The following is a 12,962-nucleotide window of genomic DNA, read 5'->3' as shown; positions in this document are numbered from 1 at the left end:
AACTTCCTTCTCCTATGTAAGTTAACAGTTAAGCTTACGTAGTAATCATTCAATGTCTGCATTTTGAATTTATTTTGGTAAAAAAATTAGCTTAGAAAACATTGTAGGTTCTGTTATATTTCCATTTTCTCCAACCACAATCAATCTCAAGATTCCTGTTCCCAGAAAAGCAGAAAAACAGGTGGAAAAGATGGCTTGTTTTGAGAATAAATTGTGAATACCATTCACCACTTTAATAAATTGTTTAATCACATAAGAAAATTCTTAAAAAGTAATTTAGACAGTAATTTACAACTTGAAGCAATAAACAAGGGAATAAATAAAAACAGGTTAACTGAAAAAAGACCTGATGCTTATGTATCTATGTAAAACAGATAGTCACAAACCCCATATGGAACCACTCTTTCAGCAACAGATATTAAAGGTGAATTCTTTGCATGATACCATTTAGCTTACATATTTACACAAAATTTTTAAAACCAAACATACAACAATTCATAACCCCTAAATATTTTACATATTAACTTAGAAGTCCAAGTTAGGGCCAAAGATTCACAGAATTCATAATGGCTAAAGAATTAAAACTTCAATATTGTTTAGTAAAATGTGAGAATTATGAGAAATGTGAGAATTAGAAGAAATATTACTTTGGTTAATAAGCCAGAAAAAAGAAGCCTGCTTCTAGACAAGAATTCCCCTTCCGTCAACATGTTCTATCGCTTCTATAAATATGAATTCCAAGAATAGACATGCCTATTTTCACAAACCCTACATCCTCTAAAAGCAAACCACTGGGGTTCCCCCCCACTATTTTATCCACTGGTATTGTCTAAACTAGATATCAGAAGAACCGGGAGGACTTTTTAAAACCAAAAATGCTGAGCTCCACTCTCAAAGTTTCTGATTCAGTAAGTCTGCTATTCGATCTGAGAATCTGCATTTCAAACAAGTTCTCAGGTGATACTGATACTCCTGGTCCAGAGATCATACTTTAAGAACCACCAGTCTACAGTATTTGCCAGTACCATATGCCAACTGTATTATCAGCTTTATGACAGGTACACCCTGCCTTTGCTGTCTCTGTAGCTAAACAGTCATTTCTGAAAGATAGGTACGAGCATGGTATCTTGCACACGGCAGACATTCATTAAACACTGTAATGATCTTTCTAAAATACCGTTATGGGGCTTTACTAGGGGCTCAGCGGTGAGGACTCCACCTGCCGGTGCTGGAGAGAGGAGTTCAGTCCTCGGCCTGGAAGATCCCACGTGTCGCGGAGCAACGGGGCCCACGAGTCACAACTACTGAGCCTCTGCTCTTGGGCCCGGGAGACGCAACTGCTAAGCCCACAAGCCACAGCTGCTGAAGCCCAGGTGTCCTGGGGCCCATGCTCCGCAACAGGAGATGCCACCACCACGAGAGGCCCTCACACCGCGGCCGCGAAGAGGTCCCCACTCGCTGCAACCAGAGAAAAGCCCACACGGCAGCGAAAACCCAGCACAGCTAAAATAAAAACCTTTCAAAAAATTAATACCGTTACAAACAGATGCCCCAAAACGCTGAGTCTATGAATAGGTAAATGGCTGAGAATTACTATGGAGTTAAAAACAGTCACCATTCTAAAAAAAGAAAATAAAATGGCTACTTAAATTTTATCTTCAATTTCTACTCAACTGAGTCAAAACTCTCTTACTCCATGAGAACACAATTCATGACAGGCTATCCTGGCCATTAAAACTGCCCTGATTACAGAAAACACACCTAGGATGAAAAGAAGACAAGCCAGTCAGGCATCTTTCCAACGATCATCCACATTCAGGGTAAATAAAAACTGCACACACATGAGTCAAGTGTGACTAGCAGATGAAAACAGTTTCCAAAAGGTCCAGGAACAGCACGAAAACCTTTTAAAACAAGGTAAATTTGTCTAACGTATTCCCTTTGTTAACATCTGGGAGCACAATTATAGAAACAAAATGAGATTTGAGGAAACTATATTCGTGTCAAGGCCTAAAGAACGTACTCTCTACCTGTGATCAAGTGGCACTTAGAGGACTTCTCTACAGTGTTCACAAAAACCATCAACAGTAATAACACTAGTGATCCTGGGTAAAGAGACAAGGAATATTTCAGCTTCAACTCTCAATCCACTTCTCCACACTAATAATTATTACTGAAAATACTACCTAAACAAATGTTGAAGACAAAACCAGAGAGGACAGACTTCATTAATCTGAATAAAAAATCATTTATTTAACTTACCTGCTCTTCTTAACATTTAAAAGATTCTAAGATTCCAGATTCAGTGTCTTTAAAACAGTTTGGCAATACTACCTTTATTTATCAACAAGGCAAGCAAGAGGCATTCCCCTAGTGGTCCAGTGGTTAAGACTCCATGCCTCCAATGCAGGTGACCTGGGTTCAATCCCTGGTCAGGGAACTAGATCCCACATGCCACAACTAAAGATCCCTTACATTGCAACAAAAACCCCACAGAGCCAAATAAAAAAGTAAACAGGGCAAGCTAGACATGGAGCTGATAAAAGATGTTCTGAAAGTGTTCAGAGCAGGTGCTAAGTAATAGCTATAAGAATTCTGTTTCCTAAAGTCTATCACAAAAAAAGGCAAGAGGTGTTTTTTTAATAACTATTTTATTTCTGACATCCCAAAGAAATCCATCAGTGCTATAGAACTTTTTTTTAAAATAACCTAGCTTGGGAGGGAGAAAAACAGCATGTACTCATTTCTTTATTTCCACCTGGATTTTCTAATATTTCTAGAACACAAAATCTTAAACTCTCTTCTGTTTGAAGAACCAAATCTTTCTTATCTTCACGCATTTCAGCAATAAAGCAAAACAAAATAAATCAAAAAAGGTCATTTAGCATGAAATAACATTTCATCAGATGACGACTGTGAAAGCTATTCACTACTTGTTATGTGAAGCTTTATAAACGGAGTCATTTTGAAAACACATCTTCAAGCCTCGACATGCAAAGGAGGACAAAAGAGAATGGAATCTATTTGTCCTCAGTGGAAAAGAACCCAGTGATTAACTGCTGTGAAGTAGCAAATTCTGCAGGCACTGAAGTACTCTGGGGGAGGATAGATCAGCCTTTAGCAGGCCTTCCAGATTTTCAAAAGTTCTTAATACACAGAGGTTTGGCTTCAAGGAGCAATGAAAATATGAAAAAGATAAGAAAGAAACCATTAAGCACAGCTTCCTACTGTCCTGCCTTAACTACTGAGCTCTCACCCCAGAATAATGCTGCACCTCCTAGATCTAACGTGTCCAAGTCTGCACTGCTCCATTCCGCAAACCCTCACAACTAACATTCCAGCAGGAAAAGCAGCTGTCCCACGTGGGTAAATATCCACCGACCCACTCCCCTTTGCCAGGATATAGATCTCTCTTTCAATTCTGCAAACTACCCATCCTCAAAACCTCTTTGAGAATGATTTTTTTTTTCTCACATAAACCAACACCCTTTCTAATCAAACAGCATAACCCCTTTGCTATCTCTTTACTAAAACACTTTGTCAAGTATTGAATTTATAGGCAAAAGTCTGCAGACTACTTTTTTTTTTATTTTTATTTTTTTAGTTTGTTTTAATTGAAGGATAATTGCTTTACATGCAAACTACCTGTTGATCCTACTTCTACAATTTTGGCTTTTGGAGATATAAAGGCATATTTACTCGACAAATCCACATTAGAGGGTTATATGTGCCTATTGAGAAAGCATTTAATCAGTCTTCAAAAAGAAATGTCAGAGTATCTTCACGTAAGCAGGGCAAGAATGAGGGAATGGCATAAGCCATTAATAGCCAAACAGCAACAGAAACAAAAGAGTGAACTCCAGCCATGAATTTATCAATCACAATTGTAATTGCAGGAAAATGGCTGGAGAGATGGACACCAGAGGCTACATAAGAAAGAAAACCAGTCCACTTATCTTGGGAACACACTGGCCTCAAGTTAAAATTTGAAGAAACTGGGTGATTTAGAACTATGCTTCCTATTAGAGGAAAACAAAACAAAACAAAAAACCACACACACAATCTCTAAGCATGCTTCTTGTACTGAAAGTCTCTCAGCAGGCATCCTCCTCCTTGACTGCAAGGCAACGTCCACGACAGTAACTAGCTCTTTCTTCTTGAAACTCTCCTTCCAGGAGACAGCACTGCAATTCCCCTCCTCCTCTAAAAGTCTATTATCCCCTTCTCACGCTTCCTCCTCCCCTCCCTTAAATGAAGTCAGTCCGTCCCTGCATTGCTTCTCTTTATACCTGCTCACCACGCTTCCTACGCTTTTCCCATCATGTATTCTAAGTTTCAATTCACTCACACTGATTAAAAGACAGCCCTACTAAAGGCCTCTTAATCATAAAACTAGTTGCTCTATCTCTCAAGACAGATCTCCCTTCTGAAATGCCTTCCTTGCCTTCTGGGCTGCTCTTTATCGAGGTCCCCCATCTTCCTCTCTGACCTCTTCACTTCTCTGTCCTCCATTTCCTTCTTCCTCTTCTTCCTCCCTTTCTATACAAGGCACAGTTTACACCTTTCTGCCTTCAGGCATCCTCTGAAGTCGTCCACTCCATTCCCTTTCATGTACATGCAAATGGTGTCCAAGCCTTCAAATTAGCCTTTGTACTGATTTCTCAAGGGCAAACCCTGATGAGTATTCCCCTCTGAACACCCGTTAACCCCTCCTCTCATCAACTTACCTTTGTACAAACTATCATTCCATACGAGTGCAACTTTTCAGGAGAGCCGAAAATTAAAATTGATATCTCCCTCCCTTCACCTCTAAAAAAATCTCTTCTATTTTTTTCATTCACCTGTTACTTTCAGTTGCTATCATATTCCCAGTTCATTCATTCCTATAGTTAATTCGTTCTTAGTTTCACTTATTCTATCCAATCTAGACTATCTTCTGTACAGTAGATCCTGCATACCATGTTACAGACTTTAACTTCATAAAGCTACTCACTACAACACTTCTGTGCTTTCCAGGTGGCACTAGCAGTAAAGAATTCGCCTGCCAATGTGGGGATGCAAGACATGCAGGTTCGATCCCTGGGTCAGGAAGATCCCCTGCAGGAGGAAATGGCAACCCACTCCAGTATTCTCACCTGAAAAACTCCACGGACAGAGGAGTCTGGTGAGCTACCATCCATGGTGTCACAAAGAGTCGGCCACAACTGAGCATGCACAACACTTAACGACGTTTGCTTTTCTCACGCTAGAGGAAAGTGCTCTTCCATGTCTATTTTGGACTCAGTTAAGGTAAGGAAAAGGGGATCCATTTACTTCTCACCATAAAAAATCAAAGACTGAAGGTAAGAGTTCAGGACTTCAACTCAGACACGAGGGGGAAAAATACAAGTTGCACTTATAAGGGCAAGTCAGAGTAGGAAGAGTCAAGAGAGGTGTAATGAGATTTCTGTAACAGGAATTTTCCCTCAATTACCTTTAGCAGTAGTTTTCAACCATTTTTCAATTGTGGAATATGTGATGGTCAGTAACATACAACGCATTCCTAAGTGTATACTCATTTAGCAACAATGTGAAAAAACTTAGCTTAGGAAAGCTCTGCACTAACTCCCAATCACTACCATACTGGTGCTGGTACTGTTAATTCCATCCCAATGACTGACTTGGATGAACTTTATTTGTATCAGGTGAATACAGATATGGACAGGGGTGATATTCTATTTTTAAAGCACCTGTTCAGCACAGACCCTGGCAAAAAAGGACAGCAGCTGCTGTGAAGACCAATATAGTCAACATCCTGTAGACTGACAGGCACAAGACATCTACAGCTTCAAGCTGTGGCAACTCCCAGCAGGCTAGCTGGCATCACCTCTCTCTCTTCCCCCAAAGAAAGTACACAACGAAGCAAGGGCGTGCAGCACACACGAAGACACACTCTCTGACTTGAATTTGCTCTGTTTTATTGACAAAGCAGATCACTCACACTCTCCATTCCTTTATCACATTTAACAATGTACGTGTGTGACCCTGACATACGACATCAACACTGACAAAGCTCATCACTAACAAAGCCTTCTGCAGGGCAGTCCCATCCCTGTGTAATACTTAACCAAAACAGGTCTTACTGCCCCAAGTAAAACTACTCTTCCGCCAGACTGCATCTAGCTCCATACCTCTGCTCATGCCACGGGGAGTCTTTCACCTCCTCCTGTTCGTCTAATTTCTACGGAGAATTTAAGACCTTCTCCAATTCCCACCTTCCAAAAGACCTTAGTAATCAACAGAGAACTCGGTGGCTCACAATTCCCTGGGTCACTGTACTTCCCTGTGTTTCTTAGCCTTTTCAGGCACATAAAGACTATGTACTACACTTCCTCTCGTGTCCAGAAATACTGAGACAATACTTCACACACGACAGACAACAAAGCAATTTTTGATCGACAGCAACATTACTCTCACATCTCTAGGACACACAATATAATAAAGAAGAAATTACCTGATTCAATTAAATGTAAACAAAGCACTTCTAATGGATACTGCACAGTGGGATAGACGTTTATCATTCCTTCACAGGCTTTCTTCAACCTAGCAGTCTCATGAGGAAACTTGAAAATAAAAAAAAGTACAATAAACTGAGGAGCAGCAAAATATATTTATGAGTACTTTCCTAATTAGAATAGAAAAGTCATGCCAGAGATTTTAAACATCAACTTACTTTGGATAAACACTGAATGAAATGTTTATAAAGCACTTGGTGATCTTCACTAGGAATCTTATCTGATAAGCCCAGTGCATTCTCAAAGGCAGTTAAAAGCTGAAACAAAGAAACAAAAAGGCTATCATCCGCAGTTTACTTAAGTGACAAATGTAACAAACAGTTGAACACAGAAGACTCACTTATACAAAGGACACCCTCAACTAGTAACTGCAAATATGTTTATTGTCTGGCCCTGACAATTTCGATAAGGGGGAAAAAATGTATAATTAAGCTTGGAATACATTCCAACTCCAACTGGCCAGCAGACTGCACTGAACTAATAAGGGACAACTATAAATTGCTTAACAGCATTAATGAAACATTCTCATAAATGCCTGCCGCTCTCTACTAAGTAGCTGAGAGGTATAGTCTCATATGTCAGTGTAGCTTCTACTGCTCAGATCACTTTTAAAACATCTCTTCTGAAATCACCAGTACAGTCTTTGGAACATCTTTATAATAGCAAATTTTGAATCTCAAAAAACAATTTTTATGAAGTCATACTTTTGGTAAAAGAAAATCAGAGACACAACTGAACTATAATGAGATCACTTCTTTTATACAGTATTATTCACTGGCTTTGAAGAAAATTCCAAAAGAAGCCTTCTAAATGTTTCCTCAGCAAAAACAGCAATATCTGAATCCAAGGCAAGCACTTTTAAAGAGTATCATTCATTTGGTTACATAAGTTCTGCATTTTTCAAAATGAATTTCCATGACTGTATAATGAAAATTCACAATACAGTTCACCAACTCAAATTCTCTTTGTAAAGCATGATATAAAGTCTATATAAATAAGTAAAATTTTACTGCTCTGATAAAGTTAACGATCTTAAAGAAAGAATAAAAAGCCTAAAAAAGTCTAGCACACACAACAGGTTCAAAAACTTAGTAAAGAAATTAATACACATGTAAAATATATGACAAATATTTTTCTGAACACAAATAAAGCAGAGTATCACTAGCATTCAGGGTGAAAATAACTGTCCCCCCCCAATACTTTTATCCCATTTTTAACAGTTAGAAATTCTTAAAATGATAAGTATAATTAGTTCTCTTTCATGGAAGAGTACAATATGGATTTTTTTTTCAATTTTACTTATTTCAGCATGTCTCTGATACTCTGGTAACCTACACTATTTTAAAGAACTAATGAAGTCAAATATGAAGACATGGTTTAAGAGAAATCAATAAATCACCTAATTTTGTCACCATTCAATTTCTTTCTACAAGTGAATCTATACACCAATAAATCAATATATACAGTGGAGATAAGATAGTCCCTTCAACAAGTGGTGCTGGGAAATCTGGACAGCTATGCATAAAATAATGAAATCAGAGTACTTCCTATACCATATACAAAAATAAACTCAAAAGGGATTAAAGACCTTAATGTAAGACCAGAAACTATAAACTCTTAGAGGCAAGCATAGGCAGAAGACTCTCTGACATAAATCACAGCAAAATACTTTATGACCCAACTCCTAGAGTAATGGAAATAAAACAAAAATAAACAAATGGGACTTAATTAAACTTAAAAGCTTTTGTACAGCAAAGCAAACTATAAACAAGGTGAAAAGACAACCCTCAGAATTGGAGAAAATAATAGCAAATGAAACCGCAACTGACAAAGGATTAATCTCCAATATACAAATGAATGAAAATCTTATTCTCATATTTTCATTCCTAGCACTTAGGACATTGCCTGACATAAAGTAATAGTTTCCCCATAAATACTTTCTGATTTAAAGGAACAAATGAGTGAGTGAACAAAAGAAGAAACATACAAAGAAATGAGCTTCCTATCTTATGTAGAATCTATAATTGTTAACATTTTAAAATTCTATTCAATTTAACAAGTATACATTGAGTGCTTATTTATTATAATAAGAAATTAAGTTTACCTTTAAACTTATAAAAAATAGAATGATGAAAATATTTTTCATTTACAGTTCAAAACCAGTGGTTGTTCTATAGTCTTTTAAAAATTGTTTTCAATTACTTGAAAAGCTGCAGTTTAAAAAGGAATATTGCTAGGAATAAGTAATCTAAATACTAAATGTAAACAGTCTAAATATAATAGTCTATGACTGACAAGGGATTAATCTCCAAAATACATTTAATACAAACACTTCACGCAGCTCAATAACAACAACAGAAAAAAACAAATAATCCCGGCAAAAACTGAGTGCAAGATCTAAACAGACATTTCTCCAAAGAAGACATATAAACAAGATGGCCAAGAGGCACATGAAAAGATGTTCAACATCACTAATTATTAGAAAAATGTAAATCAAAACTACGGTGAGGTATCACCTCACACCAGTCACAACGGTCATCATCTAAAAGACTACAAACAATAAATGCTGGAGATGGTGTGGAGGAAAAGAATGTAAAATGATACAACCATATGGACAACAGCATGGAGGTTCCTTAAAAAAATAAATACAGAACTAACATGTGATCTAGCAATCCCACTCCTGGGCATATATCTGGAGAAAACCATAATTCAAAAAGATACATGCACCCCAGTGCTCAATACAGCACTATTTGCAACAGCCAAGACACAGAAGCAACCTAAGTGTCCGTCGACAGAGGAGTGGATAAGGAAGATGCGTTATGTACATACACACGATGGAATATTACTCAGCCATAAAAAAGAATGAAATAATCCCATTTGCAACAACATGGATGGATCCAAAGATTGCCGTACTGAGTAGTTGGACACAGAAAGACAAATATCATATGATATCACTTATATGCTGAATCTATAAGAAACGGTACAGAGAAAGAGACAGATGTAGAAAACAACCTCACAGTTACGGGGGGGCAATGTAGCAGGGGAGGGATAAATTGGGAAATTGGGACTGACATATACACAGTACTGTATATAAAATGACCTACTGTATATAGCACAGGGAACTCTACTCAATGCTCTTTAATGACCTGTACGGGAAAAGAATCTAAAAAGAGTAGATACATGTCTATGAATAACTGATTCACGCTGCTGTACACCTAAAACTAACACAACACTGTAAACTAACAATACTTCAATAAAAATTAAATATATAAATAAATAAAACACTCTAATTTAATTTTTAAACCTGAAAGCAATTTAGTACTCTTAGTTCAGAAATACGAAGAAAACATACCTTTAAGGTACAACTTTTTAGAAACAGCAGTTTTGTAAAAGTCAATTTCATAGTTTCTTTTTCACAGTTATTAAGTAACTGATAAAGTGTGAATTCTTGTGAATACAAGGACATAAAATTTTGATACCCTGAATACCATTTCCACTCTGTTCAGACTTAATTTGAAACTGCAGGCCTGTAATTCTGACTTTATTAGGAAGAGCCTCTATGAATTTAAGATGTCTAGTCTGACATACAGTGTTTTTCTATATTATAGCATGTTTCCATTTTCTAAATTCAACTGAATGATCGATTTTCATGACACAAGCTGTGGGGAGCAAATGGCTCAGTACCAATTGCTGGGTCTCATTATTCTGATCCTCAGTGCACCCAGCCAGCAACTGAGTCAACTTCCTCCACAGCTGATGAAGCTCCTGGGTGTCTGCACCTTCTTCCTGTCGTGTCTTTATCAATTTGTGCCATGTCCGGGCCACCTGTCAGGGAGATTTAAAATGGTTACTATATCTAAATTACTGAAATGCCATTAAAAACATTTAAATCTAAAATAAAAACATTACTAACACATAAAAATTGCAAAAGCAGAGAGCTCCATTTATTATGAATTCCATGAAAAAACAGGATGATTGGGCAAACCCACATGGTCCTTATATTAGAAGTACAACTGAGACACCAGAGTATATACAGGAATGACTGCATGCCCCAGTCCTCATAACTTAAAGCATCAGCAGGAGGACACCGCTAACGCGTCACTAAATTCTGCAGATGATGCACTTTCACTTATTTTATTGATCCCTGCCCGGTTTTGAAAAAGTTTGGAAATTCTGATACCTGAATTCCAAGTTAGTTTTCAAAGCACTGTCATTTGTTTTGATGCCGTACCATATGTTAATTTTTTTAATGTTTCCTTAAGCTAAATGACAGCTTCCTTTTAGTAATGGTTTTATTAAAAGAAATTTACTACCCAAGCAAATCATTAACTGACCTCTACGTGTTTCTTTTCTTGGTAATACAGATCCACCAGTTTCTTACAGACATCACACCACTTCTGTTTGTCAACACTTAGAACAGAAAAAGAGGATTTTGAATCTGATTAATGGAAAAAACTGAAGACTTAAAACAAAAAAAATTAAAATATCCCCAAAATAATACCAGGCACTGGAACATATCCTCTATTACACTACAGCAAAATTTCATAAAATAAGCCTCTCATAAAAAAGAGAGGTTTAAGAAACATTATTGACTAAAAATAACATCAAAGTTTTCAAATTAGTCAACCCCCCTACTATTACTGTTTCAATCACAATTAAGAGATTCTGCAACAATAGTTTGAAAGGAAAATGATTTCCAATTCCCAGTAAATGTCTGGAGTACTTCTATATCATTTTAATCAGTTTCTTCTACTTCAGGCCTTTAAAGGAATGAGCCTTTCCCCACACATTGATTACCTTTCATACAGATCCAGGAGCTTTTGGTAAACACCAGGTAAGTCATCCTTAGCATTGATGTGATTACATTTCTCATACAAACTTGCTAACCCCTAAAAGAGGAAACAGCAGTGATTACTCTTCCAAAGACACCCAGTGTGCTCACATTTATTTTGCTAAGTAAAGTGACAATCTGTAAAGATTATTTATGATAGAGATTATTATAGTTTACAAATGAAATAAAATGCCTGGGATTTGCCTTCAAATAATTGGAGGTAGGAGGGAGTGGGTGAAAGTACAGATGAAAAAACACTGGCCGTGAGTAGGTTTTTATTGAAACTGGATGATGGGCATAGAGTGGTTCATGTCATCATTCTCTTTACTTCTGAAAATATATCTCACAATAAAAACTAACTTTTTAATAATTACTATGCAATTTTAACCCCTAAGATGTTACCACACACTATTTTCACATGGTCAAAAGAAGGAAATCCAAGTACTCTGTGGAAACTACCATTTTTGCTTCAAATAAAGATAGATATCCTAAACCAAACAGTACACAATAAAAGCTGGCATCAGAGAGATGTTACCAGATAACCTACTCATGTTCTTGTTTATGTGAACCTGAGACAAATAGGTTCATGTTCTCCAGAGTCTTCTACCTCCTATTAATCACAGTTTCTAAGATGTGATTGAGATACGAAACAAAGTCATTACACATGAAAAAGCTGGAGAAGCCAAGTAAAAAACAGAGACCATTAAATAAGAAAAAAGAATGTAACTCATATTCATAGATACAGAATTTCAAATTTTTTCATATTATTTTTTTAAAAACACATTAATATACCATCTCTTCCCTCAGATAAGCGTAAAGAATATTCTTGATAAGTCTCTCATATGTATACATAATTAAGTTGGAGATTTATATAATCATGTTTCAATTTCTGTCCTAACATTTGGAAATAATCCTTTGGATTAGACGTTAAATAGTAGCAAACAGCATCCTTGGCACCAACTAACTTTCAAGTTTACTAGATCAATAAATTTAATTTCTTCTCTCTTATACTGGGAAAATGGAGATCTAAGCGCTTATTGTAAAGCTGTCACCTGTATTTTGAATAAAGTTCTTTCCTATAACATAGTTAAAAAAAAATGTCTACATACCTGCCAAGCTAGTAGCTGGTCTGGCTCTAATTCAGCAGCTTTCTTGTAGGCACCCTGGGCCTGATCAGGCTGTTCTAGCTCGGCTGCAGCAACGCCAATGAAAACCCAGGCATTATAGTTATTCTTCTCTTGTTTTAACACCGTCTGGTTGAAAAAATTAAAGGAGACGGTCATTATGCTTTGGAAGCTCATGGACAAAGAATAATCAAAGACAGTCTACCTAACAGTCAGGAAATCTGGATCCACCACTAACTGGATGATCTTAAGAATACCACTTAATCACTCTGGTCCCCAGTTTCCTCAAGGGGAGGGGGAGTTGGACTGAACCAGTGACTGCAGGGGGCCTGAAATATGAGGCATGTTTTACAAAGATGCCCAAGTAATCCTCATGCCTCAGCCAAATGCCTCCCTCTGCCCCTTGAGAATAACACTAAGTATAAAAAGCACAGTTAAGACTATTCTTACCAC

General features: G+C 37.1%; 1 protein-coding gene across 5 annotated transcripts in view; it reads right to left on the bottom strand.

The window, feature by feature from the left end:
* The window catches only part of TTC37 (tetratricopeptide repeat domain 37), a 96,118-nt gene that overhangs the window by 69,720 nt on the left and 13,436 nt on the right, over window positions 1-12,962 (bottom strand). For all 5 annotated transcript variants that reach the window (XM_043464618.1, XM_043464617.1, XM_043464616.1 and 2 more), the window contains 6 exons: window positions 12,495-12,638; window positions 11,352-11,443; window positions 10,889-10,964; window positions 10,239-10,379; window positions 6,713-6,811; window positions 6,494-6,602 (listed from right to left, as the gene is read on the bottom strand). In XM_043464618.1, coding sequence (XP_043320553.1) covers window positions 6,494-6,602; window positions 6,713-6,811; window positions 10,239-10,379; window positions 10,889-10,964; window positions 11,352-11,443; window positions 12,495-12,638 — 661 coding nt within the window. The remainder of the gene's footprint in view (window positions 1-6,493; window positions 6,603-6,712; window positions 6,812-10,238; window positions 10,380-10,888; window positions 10,965-11,351; window positions 11,444-12,494; window positions 12,639-12,962) is intronic.

Source organism: Cervus canadensis, chromosome 4 (genome assembly GCF_019320065.1).
Source record: "Cervus canadensis isolate Bull #8, Minnesota chromosome 4, ASM1932006v1, whole genome shotgun sequence".
NCBI lineage: Eukaryota > Metazoa > Chordata > Mammalia > Artiodactyla > Cervidae > Cervus > Cervus canadensis.
This window is presented reverse-complemented; position numbering and strand designations above follow the sequence as displayed.